The 25,459-nt window shown below is 49.9% G+C and overlaps 2 protein-coding genes and 1 long non-coding RNA gene across 9 annotated transcripts in view; 1 reads left to right on the forward strand and 2 right to left on the reverse strand.

Moving 5' to 3' along the window:
* HOXA3 (homeobox A3) overlaps nt 1-25,459 on the reverse strand; it is a 44,982-nt gene that overhangs the window by 2,477 nt on the left and 17,046 nt on the right. For 2 of the 7 annotated variants that reach the window (XM_070264712.1, XM_014739059.3), the window contains exons 3-4: nt 12,477-12,559; nt 658-1,303 (exon numbers count right to left, since the gene is read on the reverse strand). In XM_070264712.1, coding sequence (XP_070120813.1) covers nt 658-1,183 — 526 coding nt within the window. In that variant the 5' untranslated portion in view covers nt 1,184-1,303; nt 12,477-12,559. The other 5 variants (XM_070264714.1, XM_023639418.2, XM_070264713.1 and 2 more) reach the window with 5 other exon arrangements.
* Nucleotides 14,598-18,397, forward strand: LOC138923776 (uncharacterized). Its single transcript, XR_011437887.1, has 3 exons — nt 14,598-15,113; nt 17,338-17,468; nt 18,217-18,397. It is a non-coding gene; the product is annotated as an uncharacterized lncRNA (long non-coding RNA).
* On the reverse strand, nt 18,514-20,810 carry HOXA4 (homeobox A4). Its single transcript, XM_023639420.2, has 2 exons — nt 20,085-20,810; nt 18,514-19,551 (listed from the first exon to the last, which is right to left on the reverse strand). Exons 1-2 carry the CDS (start codon nt 20,716-20,718, stop codon nt 19,205-19,207), a joined length of 981 nt encoding a protein of 326 aa, XP_023495188.1. The 5' UTR covers nt 20,719-20,810; the 3' UTR covers nt 18,514-19,204.

The following is a 25,459-nucleotide window of genomic DNA, read 5'->3' on the forward strand; positions in this document are numbered from 1 at the left end:
CCAAGATGCTGGGAAGCCTAAGACCTAGGGCCTATCCTGCACTGGAGTCCAGTTCCAGGAGGCCCATGTGGTTCCTATTAGGGTGACAAGTCCAAAGCCTTTCCCCCAGGAGATCCCTGGCTGCCTTCATTGTACTGAGTCTGAGTAGGGCTTTCCCAGAGGTAAGGCAGCCACTCCATCTGCTGGAGCAAAAATTAAAAATAAGCTCTGATTGTAGGCAAAGCATTGATTCTGACTTGGAGGGTGATTAGGCCCGCTTTTATTCTGCCACATTTCAGTGTGGGGTGCATGTCACTGTTTCATTAGAAAGGAGGAGTTGCGTTAAAAAGAGAGAGTGGAGCTCGGCTTTGCTCTGCTCAAAGGTCCCAACTCCAGAGTGGAACAAGAAGGGATTCCAAACCCACTAGGCCTCACTTACTCTTGGAGAAGTCCAGAGAGACTCCTAACAGGTCTCTCTCTGGGGTTTCCTGGGCACACAGTGTCCTGTCACCTTCCTAGTTGCAAAGACTCTGGAAATCTTTGTGGGGTGGGGAGAGGAGGAGCAGTGAATTCTTGGAAATGTTCCAGCGCTCCCAGGCAGTGCTGGCTGTGGCTGGAGGTGGCTTGGGGGGCCTGGGAGCAGGCCAGAGGACCCTCCTCCAGAAGGCACCCCTTTACCTGAGCTGGAGCCGCTGGTTTTCTGCTTTGTGTTTTGCCGAGACTCCTTCATCCAGGGGAAGATTTGTTTGGCCACCGTGGGCGAGTTGAGTAGGGGGCTCTTGGCCGCGCTTGCGGGGGCAGGGTTGCTGCCGGCATTCTGAGGTGGGGAGACTGAAGAGGGGGGCGGGGGCGCGGCAGGAGCGGGCGCAGGGGGCTGCGGCGGGGGTTGAGGCTGCTGTGGGGCAGGGGGCGCGGCCTGGGGCGGTGGCGGGGCCAGAGGCGGCTCGCCCAGCCCCGGGGGCTGGCCGGGCGGGCCGCTCAGGGTGCGCAGACATGCCTCGCTCAGCTCGTGCGCCTTGGGGTGGACCCCGGCGCTGGCGGGCGACTGGAGTGAACAGGCGGGTCGGTGGTACTCGCCCTCGGGGCCCAGTGGCGCGGACGCTGGGTAGGGCTGTTGACTGGCATTATAAGCGAACCCGTTGGCTGCCTGGTAGGGGTAGCCACCGTAGATCGCCGAACTGTCGTAGTAGGTCGCTTTTTGCATCGCGTTGTTTCACGATCTTGATGGCACACACTGGCAGGGGCTTGACACCCGTGAGGGCGCACATTGGCACGCCCCCGCGGTCACGTGACGCTCCGCCGCCAATGGCCGCCCCGCGCAGACCTGGGGGGGGGGGGGCGAGAATCGCAGCGCGGTGAGGGCTCCGCGCAAATCCATCTTACTCTCAATAGCTAAGTGACATGAAAGCCATAAAAGAAAAAGTGGTCAGCAATATTTAGCAGCACGACTTGGCCCCGGGCGCAGAGAGCCGCGCTATAAAAAGCCGCTGGAATTTACTGGCAGCTACAAATATTTGCTTAACTTGCGTCTGGAGTTGGGGGGTTTTCCGGGGAGAGAGGAGGACAGTGAGTGAGGGCTGAAAGCCAAGTCTTGGGAGCTGGAGTCCAAAAGAAGAAAGGCCTGATGGGCCAGGAAGGAACAGGGTTGGGATCCTTCTTTTCCAGGGAAGAAGAAACTTGGGGTGTCCCTTCGTTTCCGCTCCTTGGCCTCATCCAGCGAGCCACGCGACTCCTTCCCTCTGGGGATCCCGGGGAAGGGGCAAGGAGGCAAAGTGGAGCTTGGGTCGCCAAATTTTTCTCCAATCCTCGCTTTAGGACTGGTATTTGCCAAAAGAGCCCTGACACGGGGTGACTTCCCATCCAGCCCCTTCTTGGACCTTCCAGCACCCAAAAGAGGTATGCGCAAAAATTTTTCAGGCAATTGCCCTACTCCACCCTGCTTGATTTCAGAAGCTGAGCTTGGTAGGCAGGGATATGACACACCTTTCCAAATGAGCTCCTTGCGCCCAAGAAGGAGAGAGAGAAACTTTGGATGGAACATCCTGTGTGGGGTGGGACCAAAAACACTTGCTCCAGCAAGTCAAACTCAAATCCTGGACACTTCTTTACTCCTTTCCTATTTCTCAAGCATGTCCCAGCAAGCCACTCCCACCTCAATTCCCCTGATACAGAAGGTCCTTAGACCCTCCTGCCTTCGGCTTTTTGAGGTGCTGTTATTCAGGGCAACTATCAAATTCTACCTGTTAAAACATGATGGATTAGAGAAAAAAACAACCCACCAGGAACCTGAAAAACCAGCGTTCATCTCCATGACCACGGCTTGAACTCTCCTTCCAACTTAAAGATAATAGGTTCTGTCTGAGAAACTGCTATGTAATTTGATGTATGGGGGTCATTTGGCTCCGGACTAGGGATGGAAGCACAAGCCATAAAATCCTGCCAGAGTTCCCTGATCTTTGTGTGCTGTTGTTGTTGTTGATATTTGTTCCTTGGCCTATTTACCTGCTTCAGAAACACCAAGTAAAGGGCAAGCCTGGAAATCTAAAAAGCAATTGAAAGTCTTCTCAACCCTTTTTTTTATTTAGAAAGCAGTTTGCAGAAGTGAAATCTGTGTTTTATTTTTATTTTCAACCTTTGCATGGTCTACTTCTGATTCTCAGCTCAGAAAAGTTCCATGTGAGTTCATATATTCACTCACACACACACACACACACACTCAGAATGGTAGTCTCTCTGACCATTTAAGAAAATAATGACAAATTCATGAAGAAAATGGTTTACACTTCACGCCCAAACTACATGTATTTGAGTCCTGGAGTTATTCAAGTTTTCAAGGACTAGCAGACACTTTAACTAGAAAAAAAATAATGTAATAAGCATCTACCAGTGGATGATTCTAATTTCATTTTTAACAATGGACTCCTTCGGATTTCATTATTAAACCAACAATCTGACCAACATCTGGAAAATAGGCACAATTAATTTTCCAGAACCTCAATTAAAAATTACAGCATCCCTTATCCGGAGTTATTGTGCATAATCTTGAGCCCTGGAGTATTGTTTCTCTTTTGGAAATAGATAGGAAGCTATAGATACCATGATCGAAAGTAAATAAAAGATAAAATTTAAAACTGATTAGCAATTTAATGTCTCAGTTTCCTGTCCTTTCACTGGAAACAGTTCCTATTACATTTGGCAATGTTAATGTCTGCCATTATAAATTTTTAAGACGCTAGGTTTGTATAAAATAAAACAGGTTAAGAAAATTACTCCAGACACTTGAACAGCAAGATATTAGATAAAACAAAATTAAGTTGATTTGGAATGTGCAATATTTCCATTGACTTGCTAATACATTATCACAAGCTACACCGGCCTGCTGCTTACTTAAGTCCTTTTTAATCAACTTGTGCATTGTCTTGTAAAATAACAAAAATACCTTAAAAATCAAAGAGCATACAACAACTGCCATAAACTTAAAATATGAATTCACCTCGGAGATACCACCAAAGTCCTTCCTATTGTTTGAGGTCAGCAGACAACCACCTTGGGGCCCATACAATTCCCTCCCCAACCCAGCCCCCGAAGTTTGCAATCTAGTAAAGAAGTTGAATTGGAGATCTGCCAGCCAAGAAACTTTACTTTGCACCCCCAAGCAAGGGCTGGGGATATGAGGAGATTCCTCCGAAAAGATCTGTTTCTGGACAATAACCCCAGGTGCAAGAGCTGAAAGAGGGTTGAGGAGGCTAAATTGAGTGCAGGAAGCAAGCCCTATTGTCTCTCTGGAAGATCTGCCCAAATTCAACCTCCTTCCTTCAGATACCGCTCCCTCTTCTCGCTCCTGCCCCTTCCTCAGCCTGCCTTCACCCCGAGTTTAAGCGGGAACATCGGGTAAGAGCCCCCACGTCCCTTTTCCCATCCCTCTCTCCCTCCCCGACCCAGAAAAGTTGAGGCTGGGCTAGGGGAGAGAGAAGAGGTGGGGGCGGGGATGGGAAAGCGGCTTGAACTCGAAGTGTAAGGGTATCAGTCACTGCCGGGAAGGAAGCTCCGGCTTGTGAACTCTTCTTGAACCGAGATTTAAGTCTGCAGCCATAAATCACCGAGACGTAAACTCCGCCATTCAGCGCTGAGAGCGGCCGGTTGTGGCCCTGCTTACCTTAACTTCTGAAGAGCGCCACGAGCGCAGGCTCGGGCTCGGACTCGGGTTCCAGCCCCCGGCCCGGCTCGGCAGCCCGGCCGGGTCCCCTCGGCACGGGATGGGCACCGACCCTCAGCATCAGCCGAGACGGCGGGCGGGCGGGAGACCCCGAGGCCCGGACGCCGCGGCGCGCAGAGCGTGGCCGCCTCGCTGCTCCAGCACGGCTCGCCCAGGGCGGACTGGGGCTGCTTGGACGCCCCCCCACCCCTCCCCCACACCCCCGCCCCCTGCCCTTCCCGAGGGCAGCAGCCGCGTCCCGGAGATAAGCGCTGGCGCGGCGCGGGGCTCTGCCTGGGCTAGTGGCACCGACTTGGGTATGTTTCTTATGAATATTACACGCGGAGCAGCGTCTGGTCGGGGGTGCGCTGGGGGGTGCTGGGGGCGGGCGGGCGGGGAGGCCGAGGCGGCTAGGGAAGCGCGGGCCGGCGTGGGGGATGGGGCTGAGGCGAGGGGAGGGACAGGAGCGAGAGGGGGAGCTCGGCGGCGGCGGGAGGAGGGCGGCCTCCCCCCAACCCCCAACGCCCTCCCTCTCCTCACTCCTAGGCGTCACTAAAGTCCAGGAAAATTATGCTAATGAGGACAAACGGCTCTCACAAAGGGGCTCTCTGGCCGGGCTCTATTTCTTAGGAATCCGTTTGAGAAACCAAGTAACCCTCTGCCCTGGACATTTCCAGTTGGGGGGCTAGGGGAAAGAAAACCAGGAGAAGAGAGTTCCCCAGACTTTGGGCAGTATACCTCACCTGCTCCCCTAATCCAAGAACCTTAAAGCCATCTTTGGGGGTTGGAATAGGGTCTCCTTTCTCGAGAGACCTCCTCAAGAGCCAACTGGGCTGTCTTTGGTTATATTTTAAGACAGAAACCCTTGAAATCCTGGCAGCCGGGAGGGAAGGAGCCTGGGGAGATGCTCATTTGTCCCGGCAGTGAAATGGGACGCTCTGCGCTCAGGTACACACATGGGTGCCTAGGAACCTGGGTCTCCAGCTCGTCTGCGCCCATTTCACAGCACAGACACGCAGCTCACTCACAGGAAAAAACGAATAAAGATCTGACCCCACCACGAACCGACATCTATGATGTTTTCCCCCCTAGTCAGTGGTATACACAGAGGAAAGGCCCGAGTGTGCCCGGTAAAATTGCCACAACTTTAAGGAGGATGGTCTTTCTCCCTCCTAACGCCTCCCTCAACTCCCCAGATTCAGCAGCAAACTCTGCAACGGTATGTGTGTGGCAAAAAGAGAGAAATGGAGCTTTCGTGCAATTCCAAGGTGTCAACGGCCGGTCCTTCTCAAAGGAAGGTGTTAAAAATATAAGTAGTATGTTTAAACTGTCAGGGAGCCAAAGTGTCACCTTAGAGCAAAAACAAAGCCAAGGGAAAAGGGAGAAATCAAAAAGCACTCCGGGCCAGGGTGGCCTCATGCATACCAATGGTTTTTGTCATTTATGGCTGGGCAAGATTTATGACTCGGCGCCCCAAAGCTGTAAACAGAGCACAAAACAGCAAACACTTGCTCCTTATGGCGTATTGCGGCAGCGCGACTTGAAAGGGGGAGCCGGGCCGCGTAGGAGGCGAGAGCCGGCCGCAAAAATCCGCTCGGAGGCAATTTCTCTTCAAACCGGCCGGGTCGGATGTGGCATTTGAAGAAAGAAGGCGAGGGTCAATAATCAACCCGTACTTTCTCCTCCAAACTGCTGACGCGCCTCTCACCGCTTTCTCAGCTAATGCAGCTGCAAGGAAGGCCAGCAGTCCGTGAGAACCTGCCGGGGGAGGGGACGGCCAGGGCCCAGGGGCCGAGGGCACCGAGGTGAGGGCTGGGGCGCTCGGGGCGCATACCTTTCCACCGGCACCGAGACCGCGCCGGGCACAACGGGGGACTGGACACGCCAACCGGCAGGAGCCTGGGGAAAGGCGGGCAGGAGCTCGGGCGAGAGCCTCCGCCCGCCCTCGACCAGCGGCTTCTGGGCGGCGAGCTGCAGCGGGCAGAGGTCGGGTTCCGACCTCAAGACTCGGTTTTGGCCCCCAGGCACGCAGACTGCCGGGGTTCGGGCCTCTCTGCTGAAATCCGAAGGATTGGCTTTTGGAACAAGGTAGCCGAGGTGATTAAAGCAATTTATAGTAGCTGAAGGTTTTTTGTTTGTTATTGTTTTTTAAGAGAAAAATACCGCCTGTCGATTTCCACCGCCAGAAATTACCGGCCCTGCCGCCTTGCCCTTTCTAGGCAAATCCCACAGCTAGTCACCCGGCTCCGCCAAAACCACTGAGGTTTTCTTTGCTGAGAGTACTCTTTGGCTCCCCAAATTCCCCCAAGTCCCTGTGCTCCCCGATCTCTCACTCATGGGGACCAGAAGAAAATATTTTCTCAGCACTAGACTATTTGGAGCAGCAAGGGTGTGCTGGTGCCTTTCTACCCTTCACAGGGGTCTCCTTGTGAGCATGTCTGAGAGGGCCTCGGGTGGCTCCAAGGCTGTGCAGCCAGGAAGGAAGGTAAGGAATAACTGTTGGCAAGAAGAGGCATCGAGATCCCAGAATAGGGAGCAAAATTAATGAGGAAATACACTTGCCTATGAGGGTGAGGCTGGCATTTTGAGGGTAAGAGGGAACTAGCCTTTTTTATAGCTGCAGTTTAGCTATAATGGAGTGGCTTTAGCTCTTTCTGTGGAGGAAAAACCAACTTGTACTCTATAAATGTGACTATTGGCTTCTTCTCACTGTGCACACTCTCATACAGAACCAGCTCGAGAATCCATCCTTAGATGTTTATTTTGCTTGTTGGCACTGAAGCGACAATAAAAAGATGCCTTTAACAAACCTATATTCCCTCTCTCATTCTTTCTAGTGAAACTATATTATTTATGAGTCTTTAACTGGGTCAAAAATGCGCCAGAACCAGGTCATAAATCATACCAAATGCTGACAAGTAATTGAACAGCAATTAAAGCTTACATTTTATTTCCAAGGGGTGTTTTAGAGCACTTGAACCAGCCTCAGTTAAACATAGTTAGCACCGAGCCGGCAGCCGGGGAGGGCAGAAGCAGCCCTTCCGTTCTGGGGAAGTAAATCCCACTCAAGTAAGGGAAGCCTGATTTGATTTTTTTTTTCAAGTACAGAAAGAAATATTATTTTAAAAAGTCACAGAGCAAATCCGATTCCCGACTCCTTATAGGCTCCCCTTTCCTCTGTTCCAAGAGCTCCAGGAGCAGAGGAAAGTGAAGTTTCCTTTGCCTTTTCAGGGAGTTTCCATCCTTCCCAGGAGTGCTGGGTCCCCAAAGCCCAATTAGCTGGAGCTTTCCCAGTAATTTGGAAGCACATAGTTTAACTCTCATCTGCCTCCATCCTGGCTACAGCACAGCTCTGGGGCTCTGAAGCCAGAGAAATGTCTGCCTCTGCTTCCCTAAGACTGTGCCTCCGAACTTCCCTCCAGCCTAGGGCACAGTGGCCAGTCCTTAAACTCTCCAAGCCCGCTGGGGGTGTAAAAAGGGGCACCCAGGCCATGCGGATTTATGAAGCCCAAACCTTGCTCCAGGCTCCCTCCTTCCTCTGTCTCCCAAATGTTAGAGTAACAGAGCTTCTGGGCATCCAGCGCACTTTCCCCTATCCCAGGCCTCTCCTAGATCTGAGCTGTCCTTCTCCACCCCTACCCAGGCAGAGGGTGCTCCGGAGAACAATGGTGTGTCCTCTTTGGCTCCTTCTGTCCAGCATGTAGGAGAGCATGTCCTGCAACCCAGCACTGAACAAAGTAGCCTGAAGCATCATCAATAAAATGGCAGCGCATCTGCACACTCATTGATTTCCCTCTCCCAGCTGCTCCGGCTGCCCAGGTCAGCCCTAACCCTCCATCCCAGGCTGGCAAACACAGTATGCACCTTCTCATTCACCCAGTCCTCACCCCTCCAGGCAGTTTCTCTCAGTGAGAGCAGCGCAGGCCACCTTGGCCCGCGTCAGCTCTTCGGGACATCCCTCCGCCTGGGGCTCAGCTCCTGGGACTAAGCCCGGCTGCAGTGGACAAAGCCACTGGAGTGCTGGAGGCCACCGGGCCCACCTAGTAGCCCCCAAGTGCCCCTTCCTTTAATCCCCTAACACTTTCCAGGGAATTAAACTCAGTCTGAGGTGCTACTAAGGATCTTTCAAATGGTTTCAGTTCTAAAGGAGAAACAAAGGAAGAGAGGGGCTGAGGGTCCTGTCCATGAACCAGGATCTCCTTGCCTGACCTTTGTCTCTCACAGCCATAACTCACTCTAGATATGAACAATCAGCGGAAATACCTTAAAATAAATTCCATCCTCCCGGTGTAGCCTCCAATCCCATCGGCTAGCTCGTCCAGAACCACTCCATGAGCGCTGAAAACTGCAACACGCTAGGAGAGCGCTCTCCGGAGAAGGGGAAGGAGAAGGAGGAGGTGGGTGCGTGGGGGTGGGGGAAAAAAGCTCTCGTTCTGTAGAGAATCTAGAAAACGTAATCACAGGCGAAGCCCGCCCGGGTCTCCGCTCCAAATGCCACAATAATGCGCTGTATTATGTGCTCACGTGGTCATACGTCAACTTAAATCCTTTTATTTGAAATAGGGAATCACTGAAGGAACTAGGTTTCCAAGCAGAACATTTAGCTTTGGGGGAGCAGAAGGGGGGGACCTTGACCAGCAGTGGGGAAGAGCTTTGTCTAGGGCAGTAGGATGCTGGGGGCATCTCTCCCCCCTAACAAGTGCCACACAAGGCCACTTATCTCTGCTTATATTTCTTTACACACGATCCAAACACAAGGGAACAGCAATGCCGTCCCCATTCTAGAGTCCACATAACTTTCTATAAGGTCTTCCACTCACGGACAAGCAGAACCCAGCACACCCAAACATTCCAGTATCCTCTGGCCTGCTGGCCAGTACATCAAAAAGCAAGGCCACTGTTTCCAGTAATGACTGGCCTAGTCAGTGGACTCCCTCATGGCCTGTGATTGTATGCAGTTTGCAAACACCCACGCCATACACTACAGCCACTGGAGAAACCAAAAGGCCCATAATTACCTGACAAAAGGCCAAAGCACCTCCTTCCAGTCCAGTTGGTTTCGTTAGATGGGAGCCCCCTAGGAAAGAGGTGCTTGGTTCTAGAATGGTGGGTCAGGGTTTCTGCAAAATCTGGAGGGACCCAGTGTCCTGGCCAAACCTGCACTTAGGCATTTCCTCAGTGCATAGCTGGGTGATACACAAAATTATAGGCTTCTAATGATGAAAAATATAAGGGGAAATGGTCTGGTTGTCTCTGCAAGAGGAAAAAGAAAGAACCAACCTTTGCTGGCATCCCTTAAATTAACCTATGAGACAACCTGGGACCCTCTCTGCAGATGGGTCTGTCTACCATTTCCTACAGCAACGCTATGTCCACCAACAGAAACTGAACTGGACCAACTCTGCTCAGGAGGAACATGGCTGAAACAAATAAGCACCCCTCCCCTCCCCCCTCCTACTCCTGCCTTCTGCTTGGTGACACTGTCCACTGATTTCAACACTTCACTCTCTCATGAGCTGTCTAAAAAGTTCCTCTTCTCAGGTTTTAGTTTCTGAACTTTGGGAGTGCTCTGAGCTGGTGAGATCCCCATGCCATATTCCTTTGTTCCTTAAGAGTGGGTATTCAGCTGGCTAGGCCTCTCTAAGTGTGAGGACTCACTTGTAGCAGCTGCAGGGGGCTGTGCATGATTTCTCCCCTCCCCTCCTCCCCTGCAGGGGACAGAGGGGCCTGGTGAGAATGTAAGGCCCTCAGTAAGGGGGCCTGGTCATGGAGGTGTCCAAATCAGAAGGGCAATAAAAGTGGAGGAGACCTAATCCCTTGGAAGTGAGGCCTGGCCTAAACTGGTGGCAGAATTCCAGTAAAGTTCTGTCTGTAGTATAGTTAGGAGAGAACCTCTATGTGAACTTTCCCAGCTCTGACTTAAGCCATAAGCTGGAAAGCAAGAACCCAAAGAGAAACCCTGGATCTCTCAGGTTTGGGGGATAGGGGACAGAACCAAAGGTTGGTTCCTAAAAAGCTCTCTCCAGTCCCCCAAGGACTCAGATCACTAATACACTGTCTTCTGCTCCCCCCCCCCCCATAAATATTTCACACTGAGATCTCCAGACAGCCTGAAAAGGACCTGGAAGTATTGCCGAATTGCTGGTAAACTCCCTTCCCCCCAACCAAACTTTCTGCAAAGGCTTCAAGTCAGAGATGAGAAGGGGCCCCCTTCAGAACTCTCAGAACAATCTGCAGCAAATCGAAACTCCTGAGGCCATAAATCAATGAGAGAAGTCTTTGGTACTGCTTCAGAGAAATGCCTTAACGCCAGCAAGGCCCAACGGCATCTCAGCTCTAGCCAGGAACTTCCATGCCACCATTAACAGCCCAGTTAATGCTCCAACTGCTGTTTAGCAATTAACATTAATGAGTTGGGGTAGGAAGGGGTGATTTGGTGGGATGTGAAAGGAAAAATCTGAGAAAATCAAAGGAAACTCAACTTTTGAGGTGAAAACAGATTCCCTAAGAGAGACCTTGGTCTGGGCAAACCACCAAGGAACCAGCAGCTGCGAGTCCTCCTTCAGCACTCTGAAATCCACTTCCCCGGAGCAAGGCTATGGGCCTTTTAAAGTTCAGTTCCAGAAAACAAGAATAGAGATGCTCAAGAATCTAGGCCCAGATTGGGAAACCCAGCTGCCTGTCCTCCTCTACTCACTGCCTTAGCCCCTAATTTGACCAGGGTTGGGACACATGTCCTGGATCCATGCCATCAGAGTCAAAATAGGCAGAAAGTTGTCTTGGAAGGAGCAGGTGACCAAGGATACAGAGCTTTAGTCAATATTTGCAAGGCTGCTGGCAGATTAGATTTATCTGTATTCAAATACTACAACCTGATTTCTCTGTCAAAAATACACTTAACATTTTTCTCCCTTTAGTTAACTCTAGTAGTTTTTCTACTCGCCATCGGGTAAGGCCCTCTTAACCCACTTTTTTTGGTTTGTTTTTTTTTGTGGAGGTTATAGATCATTATTTAACATGAGACATTTCCTGTAGGTGCAACTGCAGTGCAAATGGGTTCCAAGTTCTCTGGACATATGTGGATGTGTATATCATTTTATACTCATGGTCTCAAACTCCTGCAACTATTTATACATGCAATGGTTCTGTTGTGTGCAGAAATGCAAATCGTATGTACACACTGAGTTGCAAATTCCTGAAATGCTCCATTTATATCTGATATAAATAGACATACAGTAGCTGAGAAAGTAACCCAGCTTTACTATTTCTTTATTTACTCCTTATCTGATAAAATAATAGTTGTATGCAGAACACCACATCAGCCTTAGAGTGTCACTGAATAGCATGTTGCAATTAATAACTTGATATCTATTTGCAGAGCAAATTTTAAGAAAGACTGAGGCCTAGGGAATAGAAAACAAAATCTCAGAAAACTGTTTAAAATAGGTAATTCCTGAAAGAACAAAGCAAACCCATTCCTTCATACCAAGCTTCTGAAAGCTATTCCAACAGCCCCTCCCCCAAATAGGCACGAAATTTATGGATCTTTTACAAGGTAATAAACCACAGTAATTACCTCCCTGCATCCCAAACTAAGAGAACAAATTAAGCCAGAACTTGAAAAGAATTTTAAAGAGTTTTCCCTTGTTCCAAATAGGAAAAGAAAACGCCGAGACCCAGAAAACCCGTGCTTTTCCCGTAGGAAGAAGAGCGGATCACCCCGGCTAAAGGAAGCGAGAAGACCCGCCGCCTGACACAGTCTACACATTTGAAATACAGCAACTTCCCTCATGCCGAGGAAAGGCAAAAGAATAGAAGAAACTACAAGGCGGCGAGGCAAGTTTCCTCAACGCAGAGCTGGGGCTGACGACAATTTCCGAACTCACGGTCTCCGCAGGCGCCGCAAACAGTCGACAGGGAGAGCGGCCCACGCAGCGGCCGCCGCGCCCGTGGCCTCTACTTGCTTTGGCCCTGCTGTTCCGTGTAGTGGTTTGTTTGGGGCTTGCCGGCAGAAACAAACACACCCTCCTGACACCCCCGCCTCCCCACGCACACACATCTTTGATCTCTGCAACCGCCCCTCCAGCACAACGCGGGCCAGCGTTGGGGGCAGACTCTTTGTCTGCCTGAAGCCCCGCATTCGCGGGGCGTGCAGCTGAAGCGAACCCAGCTCCCCAGCTCCTCTGAAGTTAAATATTGACCAGAGCCTTTCTGAAAGGGCTGCAGCTGCCCGGGAGAGGAACTCCTCCCAAAGGCCGGCTGCAAAGCCCGGCGCAGTGAAGACTTTTGGCGCAGCGCTTACCTCGAAAGATGTCTAAGACTGAACCAGAGATTGTCTCCAACTCCGGGCGCTCAGGGAATCGCCTTTTCCGGTGTCCAGGCGCTCTGCGGACAAACAAACAGCAGAGGGTGAACGGCAGCTGCCAAAGAAAGGAGTTAGAGGACCGGAGTTGGAAGCGCGGCCGGCGCGGGCGCCAGGGTGGCCCCCGGGGTGACGCGGACACGGAGGAGTCGCCAGGGCACTCGTCCATGCGGCGCACTCATTGCTCAAAAGGTTCCAGTCTACAAATGGCCTGATGATGGTGATTTATTTTTCTAAAATAAATACATACTGCATCTCTGCACCCACACTCTCCTTTTTCTTTCTTTTTAGGGAGTGGGGGATGGGGGAGGGGAAGAAAAGGGACGAGGCAAAGGAAGATAGGAAGGTGGAAGAGGCTTTGCTGCTGTTGGCGCCGGCTCTGCTCGGACAGCTCCTCACGCACCTCAACTTGGGGAATGTGAATGCACGCTTTATTTTCTTTTGCTAACAAAGGGAAGCCTTGTCTGGGAGCATTCAATCACGGATTCTCCTGAAACCTCTCTAATAGCGTTCATTTCTGTTTGGCGCGAAATCAGACCCCGGCTCAGACCATGGGCCTGGGGTAGTCACGAGAGGTTTTGTCTTCTGGTTCATTCAAGCCCTGGGTGCGTCACTTCTCGGTGCCAGTGGGTTGGCAGGAGTACGGCAGTGCCCAGTCCCTCAGAGCCGGCCAACTGGAAGGCTGTTGGTAATAGGGGGAAACTGGGAAAGACGCCGGCATCAGAGAATACCCGATCTGGGGGCCCTATCCAGCCTGGCCTTGCGCAAGGGCAGCCAGCCGCTTGATGCCCTAATTCTGCTGCCACCTCATCCCTCAAGATATTTGCAGCCCTCTTTTACTCTCTAACTAGCAAATGGTCAGCCAACTTTCAGGAGTGAGAAGTCACTGGGGAAGGGGCAAAGAATTGTCCTGGGCTCTGGCCCCTGGCTTGAGGAAGTCCTTGGCTGGGCTGGGACTCTGTGGGGCAGGTTGCTTCCACAGCCCTATCCCTGCCCCATTGCCCCTTCACCCAGGTCTGGGTAGCCTTCCTATACTCCAGCCTGCCCCAAACCAGCCCTCGATGGCTGCCCCGCATCCATGCAATCCTGCTGATAGCACCAAGAGAGCTACCAAATAGCTGACAACTCCCCTGACCCTCAGGCTTCAGGGCCCCGTAGCACATTGAACAAGTGGCAGAAAACCAGCAGCTAGCTGCCCTCTGCCACCACCTCCACCTGCAGCCCCCTCTCCATAAAGCACCCGGGACTCAGAATCCACACTGAAGCACTTTCTCTTGTTCAAACTCGCCCTCTATGTCCCCAAAGGGAGTGCCCCCTGGCCTTGGGGCTCCTGGTGTGACCCTGAGGAAGGTGGGGCTTAGCTACCCTGCACGTTGCCACCCAACTTCACCCCAGAAAGATTCACTATGCCACCGTCCGCCACCCACTCTCCAACATCTCCCCGCGACGCTTAGGAGTGTTGTAATTATTATGGTTATTATTATTGTTGCTATTTCCTTATCCCCAAGTCAAATATTCATGGCTGCTGTTTCCCATAAATCGTTCAGACTAATGAGTCACAAAGAGATGTTGCCCAGGTCTCTCCTTCTGCAATGGCCGCCGCCGCCGCTGTGGCCTCTCTCTCGGCGTTTTTGGCGCTCGCTTGCTCCCTCGCTCGCCCGGCGCGGGTGATTTATGAACACCGGGAAAATTGAACAAAGCCGCGCGCCGCTCCTGTGGCATCTCTGCAGCCTTCCCCAGTGTGAATCAGAACATTACCAACTGTCTGCGCATCCGTCCCACTTCATCACCAAAGCCAGGCTGTGACCGCAGAAAACCCGAGCCCGAACTCACGTTTCCCCGGACGCGGCGCGCTCCCGGGACTCGCAGAAACCCTGCAGAAAAAGCCCCAAACCCCCGCGTGGGCCCGCCAGCTCCGGTCCTCCCCGCTGAAGGGCTCTCTCCAGCTCTCCTGAAGGAGTTAAAAGCCTTTGGAGATAAATCTGAGGACGTGTGTTTTTAAAAATCAAATAGTAAGTTGGGGTCTCACTTCTGAGAGATTCATTCCTAGTGAGGCCCTGACGACGCCGATCCATTCCTGACGATCCGCATTAATTATTTAATGAGTCACGTGACCTCAAAGATTACAATTTCAATATCTCCCTCGAACAGGCGCTACACCTTTATCTGCTGCAACCAGGGTCCTTGTTTGGCTGTTTTAGTTCCCAGGCACGCAGATGCCCTTGTCCGACTCCAAGCCCCCGCCACCGAAATCCCAGGGCAAGCATAGCATTAGTCACTCTGGGACTATAAGAACTGTGGACAGTGGGGTGCCCACCGCACTCCCAGACACCCTGATGTCCCTCCCATCCTGAGCACAGAGGTCAGCCCACCTGCCTCAGCGTTCCGGCTAAAGTGGTTTAGTTACATAATCTCCCGAGGCCGCTGTGACAGCGCAACAGGCAAGAACCCACCCTTCCTTCCTGGCCCCCCGCACACCTGTGGCCATCCGTGTCAAGTGTAAGCCCGACGACGCACGGGTCCATTCCAGGCAGAACAGGCTTCCGCTGAGGAAAGATGCACTTATCCCTATCCAAGGTGAGACCAAAGGCTCTATTCAACCTCCGTACTCATTAACATAAACATTAACACAAGGAGCATGGGGGGCAGGGGCGAACATTCAGCTGCCTCAGTTTCCTCATCGGTAAACTGAGAAGACTGAACCAAAATAGCCTCCAGATCTCTTTGGCCTTGCACATTCTTTCAATCAGGGAATCTCTTTTAGTCCCAGGAATCAATTCCAGAGAAAGCGGGGTTGGCTTGAAAGAGGGGAGAAGGCTATTCCATGAGTTTAGGCTCTTAAGAAGAGATGACAGAATTTCAAGACAGAAGCTTCAGACTAGGATGTTTCACAACAGCCCTAGCAGGCTCCCTGACGCTATTAAGGAGCTAAAACTCGCTCTCTTCCTCCTCTTATTTTTCCCAACCCATACTCTTTGAAAGAGGAAGCAGAGTTATTCTTGGGCCAGTGTATAATATAGAGAAGGGGCAACAAGAGCAGTAGTTGGGAAGGGTGAGCCTGTGTTCTTGAATACAGGACCACAGCTAGCGCTGCAGAGACCAAAGGAGTGCCGAGAACAGACTATTGCTGCACAGAGCCCACTCATTCAGATGGGAAGCCCCAGGTTTCTGTTTGCTACATTGACTCTTTGGGGGTTTTCTTTCCTTCCATTCTAAAGAGTCACTGATCTGTTTCTACGTTGAAACTGCTGGAGGGAAGCCAGCAGTGAGAAGAGCAGAACAGTTTGGAAGCTTAGGGGAGCAGGGGGATAGAGGAGAGATGGCAATACCCACCCCATGGGGAGGAGGCCTCGAGGTGGGGGGGAATGTGGGCACCCTGGGACAGCTGGCTATAAAGTCAGAGAGATGCAGGGCGGAGGGCCTGCTCCCCATATATCTAGGTAATCTTCCCGTGAGCTCCATCCTGGGTATTAAGTACTCTACTATGCCTGTCACAGTTGAATTCCCGCTGTAATAAAACACTGGGTATATCATAGATTTCAGCAAAACTAGGAAAGAGAGCCTGCAAAGTGCCATTTTTCTTCAGGGGGGAGAGTGTTAAGTACCTAATTCAAACTGTGACCATTAAAGTGTCTCCGATCCGATTTAGGTTGATTTCAGATGTTGACAAAACTTTTATCTCCAGAGTCATGCACAGCTTGGCTCTGTGACTAAAGCAGATGAGTGTGTGTTAGAGGGAATGAAGGAGAAAGAGAGAAAGAAGAGGAGAGCATGTGTAAGGGTCACTTGGGTAGGAGAATTATAGAGCTTACACAAAATACTGTCTTTAAAGGTCAAGGGTTTGAGGGTCCAGTAGGGTTTGCTTAAAAAAAAAAAAACAATTAATGAGATAGAAAATTTGTCCTCTGGGTGAACTCTTATGGTTGCCCTAGCAAAGCACAGACAATGCTTGATTTTAAAGCACGAAGTGGGATTTTCTAAGCTGTTATAACAAGCTCCCTTAAAAACCCACAACTGAAACAGGCAAAACACTGTGAAGAAATGACATGATCATTCGGATCATTCTGTATCACTTTGGCTTTGTAAAACTTAGCAATACTTTAATAATCAAGACAATTTGGGCAAAAATGCCGTTTTGTCCTGGAATATTAGAAAAACAATCTCCATCCTCTCTTCCTTTCCTGGATAGACTATGTGAGTGAGTGAAAGAAAGTTACCCCCTTGATCCCCATAACTGCCTCCAGTATGAAGCTAATGAAGGCCCCCATACCCCTCCTTCACTACAAAGGAGAAATACGAGAATTTACCTTAAATGATGATTATCTGCCATTTGAGGTTTTGCAGCTCGACACTCAATTTCCACCATGAGTCTAGGCATTTTTTGAGCAGACAGCCAAGATGCTGTGTCTTTGCCTGAGACCATATTATTTGCAAGAAGATCCCTCGCTTCTCCACAGACTTTTCCCAGAGAATGCCTTTCAGAATTGCTGTTGAATTACAAAGAAGTATTTATTGTATGAGGTGATTAATGATTCCTGGGAAAATTGCTATTTTCAGCGTGATTTAATTTCGTTTTGCAAGTGCGTGTAGTAGGGGAGAGTTAATAAGTTTCGGCAGCAGTTGCAGTGCCTCTAGAAATCCCTGGCCCCCCGTTCACACCTTATAAAATGCACTTTAGGCCGGGTTTGGCCTGATTCCGGAAGGCACGTATTTGTTTGTCCCTGAATTTTCTTGGGGAGAGGTGGAGGCCCCTCGGAGATTAGTGTCCTTCACTTTCCTCTCAGATCTGGTTTGTTCACAGGTAAAGAGCTGATCGCCCACCCTGTATCACACACCGGGCAGCAGAGGCTAAAGGAATAACAGGACTGACCACTGGCTGAGCACTGGCCACTGATGGAAAAATGTGTTTAAAATTCCTCTGATATTGCAGAGGTAGGTGAGTGCCACCCCCTCCCATCTCTGCTAAAATTACTACTACATGAACTAAAAATCGCACTCAGTCAAGGCCAGGTGACCATTCTAATATTCTGGGGCTAGTGTGTGTTGGTTTTCTGTCTCTTGTTGCAGAGTACTCCTTTCAGTGACAACCAAGTCTAAGTCCTCTCTGCTGATTTGTAAATCAGTAGACAAATACTAGGGTTATAGAGATTGAGAGGTAGGTTTTGATTTTCAAACTTTTGACTCTAGATCTCTAGGTTAGGCAGAAAGATCCAGGAGCATTTGAGGAAAGTGACCCTGGTTCAGAGTTTGGCTTTCTTCCAGGACTTAATACTCTGAGGTCTACCTTGCTTGGGGTGCATTGTAAAATGTCATTATGATTTTTTTTTCCTCCCCTCAGAATAAACTTTGGAGGGTGTACTGGGAAAATTCAGTTTATCTTGAAAGCTCTTGCTTCAACAAAGAAAAAAGGAAGAAAGAAAAGAAACAAACAAGCAAACAAATAAAAATTCCCAAGCTGTAGTTAGTGAAGAGAATCTTAAAAACAGCAAGAAAGAAAAAGCAATCTCAACCCTTTGCACAAACTATTTTTTATCTCCAGGGAAACAGGCAGATTAAGTGTGAAGGTGCAATAAATACCACAGGGACCACTTCTTTCCAAGTGTGCTCAGAGTTCAGCATGTAGAACAGCTGCAGAAACTCCTGGGCCCAAAGCACTGCACGGTTTCACCTTTCATTGCAGGGAAGGACACGTTTCTATGCCTTACAGAGACTGGAAGCCCAAAAGCCTGGCCAAGTTTGGGAAGCAGAGGAGCCCTCTCAGAGCTCAAGAGCCTTCATGCTCTTTGGAACTTTTCCCACAGTGGGTCAAACCTGACAAGAGTTCAGCTCAAGTTGAACACACTCACGCAAATGACGTGACTATTCAGAATCTAAGTGAATACAACTCAAGCCATCTACAAGATTTTTATATCCGAGGTCAAGCATCTCAAGCCAAAGAACTTGTGTTTTTTTAATTTAAAGTAGAAACACACAAATATGTCTTAGAACTTTAAAACAGTTTATTCTTAGCACATGGCTTTCTATATAGCCACAACACAATTTGTACAGTTGCACATGGGTCTAAACGCACTCCCCTCTCCCCGGAGATTGTGCCTCAGAATAAGACAACAATATCTCTACAATATTTTAAATAAATGCAAAGAAGGGAAACTAACATGTGTCACATTTACCATCAAAGTCTATACATTTTCAGAATTAAATAATCTTGTGAGGTCCACAATGTCTACTCATTTATTCAGTTCAATGCAAGCTTGTATGAGCTGCCTTAACGAGGGAGGGGGAGGTAAGGAATGAGGGAAAGAGGTCTGTTTTCTTCTGCTTGCAACAAATATACATGTACATGTCCCCAGTCAGCTTGGGCTGTCTAGCTGACTTTAGCCATCTCAAAAGTATCTGATGCCAAGTGGTCCTTCTCAGGTACCCAATCCTGGCAGCCTTGTTCAGGCCAGCAGGTTGTTCCACCAGCCAGCATCCTGGCTATTGTCCTCTCTTGGATGGCAACCAGTAAACTCTTACCAGGATAATGTCTTCTTTTCTATTATCCTTTTCACCAAGTTGGGTTTTGTTTTGGGGTCTGTTATGGTCCAGATGGGGAGGGGTGGATGGGGAAAGGGGGAGAAGAGAGAAAAGCAGGTGGGGGAAAGAAACTGATCCAGATCTCCAGAAGATTATATGGAGGAGGGAATGGGTGTGGAGGCGCCCTGGTGGGAGTGGGGATGCGGGTGCGGGCTCTGAGTTTGTGCTTTCCCTGGCGGGCCTGCTGAGGCCGAGGCCGAGTTGGAGGATCGCATCTTAGTGTTGGGCAGTTTGTGATCTTTCTTCCACTTCATTCTCCGGTTCTGAAACCAGATCTTGACCTGGCGCTCCGACAAGCAGAGCGTGTGGGCGATCTCGATGCGGCGCCGCCGGGTCAGGTAGCGGTTAAAATGGAACTCCTTCTCCAGCTCCAAGACCTGCTGTCGGGTGTAGGCGGTTCGAGAGCGCTTGGGCTCCCCTCCGTTATAACTGGGGTTGACTGAAAGCCCATAACCCCGAAGGAGAAAGCCAAGGAGGAGGGAGTGGAAGAGCGGGAAAGGAGGAGGAGAGAGAAGGTGGGGTGGGGAAGAGCAATTGGACATCATCATTATATAATAACCTGACACCAAGTTCACGCAAGATACATAAAACGGCAAAGAAAATGTTTCACAGGCTATTGACAACGGGAAACACCCGAGAGCCATAAAGAATGGTGCTGGGCATTGGGGCTGAAGAAAAGCTTCAAAGACACATGGCCTGAAGCCTCTGCCAGGGCAATTAAATTTATGGGGGCTATAATTACTGCCCTAACAGTTTGGCGTCTCGTAAATCTCCCGATAAAGGGACCCCGGGTACAAAAGGGTTCTCACGTTGGGATCAGGCGGCTGGCTGGCGCGCACACACCCGCATCTCACTGTAGCTTGGGCCAGATGGGGGCTCCCCTCCCGAGGCCCCCTTCCCCTCTGCCTCGCCTCCTGACCCCCGCCCTGGCCCCAGCACACCCTTTCGCGCCTCCCCAGCGGCGCCACGTACCGGCGCTGACATGGATCTTCTTCATCCAGGGGTACACCACGGGCTCCTTGCCCTTCAGGCCAGGCGGGCTCTTGTCGGCCAGGAGCAGCGGGCACGCGGGGGCGCTGCCCCTTGCCGGGACGCCCGGGGTGGCCGGAGCCGCCTCGCAGCGCCGCGGGGGCGCGGGGGGCGCCGCGCGATGCTGCGGGGGAGGCGGCGGCGGCGGCGGGGGCTGCCGCCCGGCCGGCAGAACATGGCTCGAGTGCAGGCCGTGCGCGGGACCCTTGGCGTGCGCCGGGGGCTGCTCGGGCTGCGGCGGCTGCCCCGGGCTGGCGCCGCCGCGGTAGCCATAGGGGTAGGCGGCGTCGGCGGCCCCGTGCGCGGGGTAGAGCGCGGCCGCGGGGTAGGAGGGCTCGCGGGCAGCCCGCGGCGCGTAGTAGGAGGCGGGGGGCTCGCGGCTGCCGCCCGCGTGGGGGAGCTGGGGCTGCTGCGATGGCAGGTGCTGGGCCGCGGGCGCTGGGGGCTGCTGGTAGCCGGGGCCCCCGCCCGGGCCGCCGTCTCCGCCGCCCGGGCCGCTGTGCTGCGCGTACTCCTCGAAGGGAGGGAACTTGGGCTCGATGTAGTTGGAGTTTATCAAAAACGAGCTCATGGTCATTAATTTGTGAAGTGCAAAAATACTAATTTTTCTCGCGTTGTCGTTTTTCTGGGCTCGCCGAGGCCCCTCCCCCTCCTGTCTCGCTTCCCATCCCCCCTTTCCTCTCCTCCCTTCCCCTCCCCCGCTGTCAAGCGCCCACCCCTCCCCCTCCCCTTCTCTCTCCCCCTCCCTCTCCCTCCGCAGCCGCCAACGCCACCAAAGTTCGCGCCGCTCCTCCCCCGCCCACTCGCGCGCGCGAGCTTGCGTTTCTTCTCGGCCCCGCGCGCGCCCCGCCCAGTAGCCCCCACGTGACCCAGTCCTGCCAATGGGTGTGCTGCCCGCGCGAACCCGGATCAGGAAGCGCGCCGGTGGGTGATGGATGCTCCTGTCCGGCTCTGGGCGGAGGGAGGGAGCTGGCGCTTTGGTCCCCCAACCCCCCAACTTTGAGTCCCGCTGGGAATTCGGGGCCAGCCAGCCTTCTAGTGTTCACGGACACCCAGGCCTGGCCCTGCGCGTGCCCCACTCATGGTCCAGGCCTCGGGGCAGCCGGGTGGCCGCGGCCGGGCGCTGACCTCGGGCCCAGCCTAGCCTGGCCTGGCGTCCTCCAGGGTTCGAGGCCGCCTGGGGGAGGGAATGGCGTCAGGACCAAGGAGGTATCCTGGCTTTAATCCTGGCCCCGGAAGAAAACGAATGAGGCCAACAGAAGGGTTTTCTCACCAGCTGATCCCCTTCCCTATATCGCACTCACCGCGTCCGCGCCCGAGATGCCCTGCTTTGAGAAGCCAGGCAGGAGCCGCAAGGGGTGGGTGGGTGAGCAGCTGAGAGGTATCGGGCCAAGGATGTAAAGCGAGTCCATTCCAGTATAACCAGATGGGCACTTTTTATTTTTTCTTTCTGTTAGAGACAGAATCCATTTGGTTTTTTCCCTAAGAAAAATCAGAACTTTCCTAATAGTCACTTATTTGATGAAAGTGGTGAAGTGAGAGTTAAACATGCTCGCGTTTACTAGATGCGATTGTGAGAGAGAAGGTGGCACAAGGATGAGAATGGATAGAAGCGACCCCTCCACAAAATCGAGCTTTGAAATCAGCAACTTCCTATTTTGGAACAATCCGCAAACAAAAACAAGCTAAGGATAGGATAGGGAGTGTCCCCAGCTGATCGCCAACGACGAGTCTTTATCCGCTAAGAATTTTATGTTCTGTCTTTTGGATGCTGCTTTCTCAGGCTGTATCTGCTAAACTTTTATTTACAGGCCAGTCTATAATTTCTGAATTGCTGAAAATTAGCATATTAACGATATCACTAGCTCTGGAAGAGGGGGAGAGAGGACTGTTGCCTGCCATTTAGTAATTGAAATTTGATGGGTAAACTAATTATGCCATTATTAACAAATAAATTACATATTAATTCCACCTAATGTTGATCTCTGAAGTAAATACTGATGCCTTACTCGTAGTGTGTACTTTCTCTTTCCTTTTCTGAGAGACACACCTAGATCCTCTACTTTTCAGCGTAGATTAAAGCAGTGCAAACTAGCATAGTTACCATTCTAAAAATAGTTTCATATTGGCATGAAAAGCAAGGATATTTCAGCTGGTGTACCTTAGTTGATTTTTCAAAGAACAGTATAAACAGCCTTCTCACAACTGAGTCTGGAACGCAGACAAGGAAAGTTATAGCCTAAGCCTGGAGACACTTCAAAAGGAATGTCAATTCTATCTTCATTTATATCGGTTACTCATATGAGTTACTAAATGCTGGAATATATCCATTTGATGGATAGTCATTTAATGCTTAGCCACATAAAGCCTATTATATGGGACTAATCTTTAAACTAATTTAGGAAAAGAGGTTAAAAAAGGGATCATGTTAGCTTTCTAACTGGAATCACCCTGAAGTGGTACAAAGAGGTTTTTCACATTGGATGTGTGTCTGTGAAGAGTGCTGTCCATCCATGTGGGGCACCCTGAAAATTTTTTTTAATGAAATCTGAGCCACAGACAGAAATCAACCCTGAGTGTAATCTTTAGAGCCCCCCTCTCTAGACTCGGGGAAGAATCTAGCCTGTGATATAGCTGCCCAAACCCATATCTCTCTACAGCAAGACAAAATAATATATACATAAATACTATATAATACAAATAATATATACATACATAATGTAATTTGCGAAACAGAGCTCTCTAAGCTTCAGAGGGAGAAAAAACATGACAAGGAAATTTTACCCTCCTCCTCATGTCATCAGCCTTCAGCACTAGGGTCCTACCCATATCTGTTTAATATTATTTACAGACACTAAAACACAAAATTCAAGTTGTTTAGCCTCAGAACCTTCTACTGAGTTTCTATTTTAAAGTATTAACAAGGCACGGGCGCTGTTTTGTATATGGTTAACCTAAACGAGTTAACTATGCCTGTGTTTCATGTGGTTCTATTACTTTAGGAAGATGGGCTTACACAGAATCCCCCATGGCCTGTAACTTGTCTTTGTGGTTCGTATCATAAACACAAATGGAGCCAGGACCACCAAGTGTTATCTCACACACCGACATTTTGACATTTTACTGCAAGATTTATGGCTGTAATAAACAATCTCAGTACCTTTTCTGATCCTTCCACAATCTCTCTTTACAAGCCGTAGCATCATTCCATTGAATCAAATAATCTTTTGAAAAACATTTTTAAAAAAACACCAAACTCTTGCCTTCACATAAGATTCAAGACACCAAAGTAAAGCCAGGAAGAAACTAACTCAATTAATAAATAAACAAGTTTACCAGCAGCATCTCGCCCGAGAAAAGATGGGATGCTCTGAAATCGAGCAGAGAGGGAGCGTGCTAATCTTCGCACACCAACTGGCTCCAGTCCCAAGCAGGGTGAAAGCGTTATCCTTTTCTTGGGAAACTGGTAAGCACATTTGCTCATTTCCACGTGCAGGGATAACATATATTCCCAACAAAAGCTTTCTTAAAATCCCATTAAGTGAAATAACTTTTCATCATGTCCTCGAATCCCAGATGGAGAAGGAGAGCGAAGGGAGTCCAAGGAAGAGGGAGGGCGAGAGGGAGGCAGTATTTGCAGCCTAGTTTGAATCTGATTTGAATCATTTTGAATATATTTGGAACAGCCTTCCCTCTTGAATGCAACCCTGTCCCAAGTTTCAAAGTGACCGAACAGTGACACCGTGTGCATTTTGTTTCTTATTAATCTTACACATTGACAGTCTTTGTTAAATCACAAGGCTCGCCCTTCACCAGCCGACATTTTCATATTTGTTAGACGCGCTGACCTGAAGTTCACCTCGGCCTTGGACTTTGTGCTTCTAAAAGGTCTATACAGTGTCTTTTAGAGAGCAGGGTGCTTTGCCCAGGTCACTCCTTCTCAGGGAAAACCAAGGAGGGAAAAGCAAAGGAAATGTAAACGTTATGGAATGTATTGACTGTATTTGTCCTTTGTTCTTTAGAGCGAGAGTCCCCCAGACTGACTGTTCTCTATCTGAAGCACGTCTCTGGAGCGCACACGGGAATGGCTGAATTTCAAAATGCCTGATGGTCGCATTTGAGGGCTTCCCCCCACCTACGCTAGGCATATGATTTTTAGAGAAGCAGTAGTTTATCAGCCATTTGACCAATTAATTGGGGGTTGTTTCCTTGCAGTAGTTTAGAACAATGTACACGACCCAGGCATAAGAAGAGAAATTCATGTTCGGATTATACATGAATTTTAACCAGGACTGTGTGAGAGTCCTAAAAATCAAAATCCTCCAAATAAAAAAGTAAGCACTCTAAAGCAACTAACTTCTGCAGATACCTTTTTCTTTTACTTTAAAAACTGGTTAAGATGTATCTATGATTATTGAAGCTGACATGTTGCTAAGTTGTGGCACCTTTTTAACCAATAATACAATAACGAGGTTTTCTCAAAGAGACGCTTAATTGTCTCGGTGAGTAATAGAGGGGTTTCAGTTTTCTTCATTTCCATAGCCCAGATGTGGTGAAGTGTTCACTGCTGCAGCAGCAGTCACCACAGTTGTTCCCTGTCTTCTATTTTCATCTGGCACACTCCCATTTGGCTTCAAGCTCTCGACTGGCATGAAAACTTTACACATTGCACAGTGGAAGCAATCTGACTACTTCCATGAAAGCGGTGTTTGGGAAATATTTACTTTACTACTGGATGTACCTGGCACCAGCAAATCCAATCAACTGGAACATATTGGGATGATCTTACACATCCCTGCAAGAGTCTACATTCTGAGTAGTTGAATTAGCTTATGTCTAAAGTTGAAAAGAAAAGTCTAGGAAAACAATTTTCATCTTTCTCTTCTATTTTAGTACACTGATTACTTGAAGATCAATTACCTGAAGATCAATACATAGAAAAGGAAAATATGTCCCCCAGAAAATAGATTCTAATGGCACCAGCACTTACAGCTAATATAGGTGCATGACAAATAAAATATTGTTTAGCTCTCCAGTTGCAACTCACACAAGAGACATGGTTCCAGTCGCTTCCTTAAGACACTATCCCCTTTCTTTTCTACTCTCCCACTCTTCCTCCTTAGCTTGCTTCCCCTCTCCTTAGCTTTTATTCCCAATGTATTTTTAAAGATTACTTTCCGGAGAATAGAAGTCTGTCATGGGTTGTCTTAGGAAGGAAGGCATTTGTGGATTCCACCTTCCTGCTCAAATGCCATATTCTTTACAGTTTAGTTATTCAATTATAGATTGTAGCATTTCTCTTACATTCAGTTTAGGTT

This window comes from Equus caballus, chromosome 4, assembly GCF_041296265.1.
Source record: "Equus caballus isolate H_3958 breed thoroughbred chromosome 4, TB-T2T, whole genome shotgun sequence".
Lineage (NCBI taxonomy): Eukaryota > Metazoa > Chordata > Mammalia > Perissodactyla > Equidae > Equus > Equus caballus.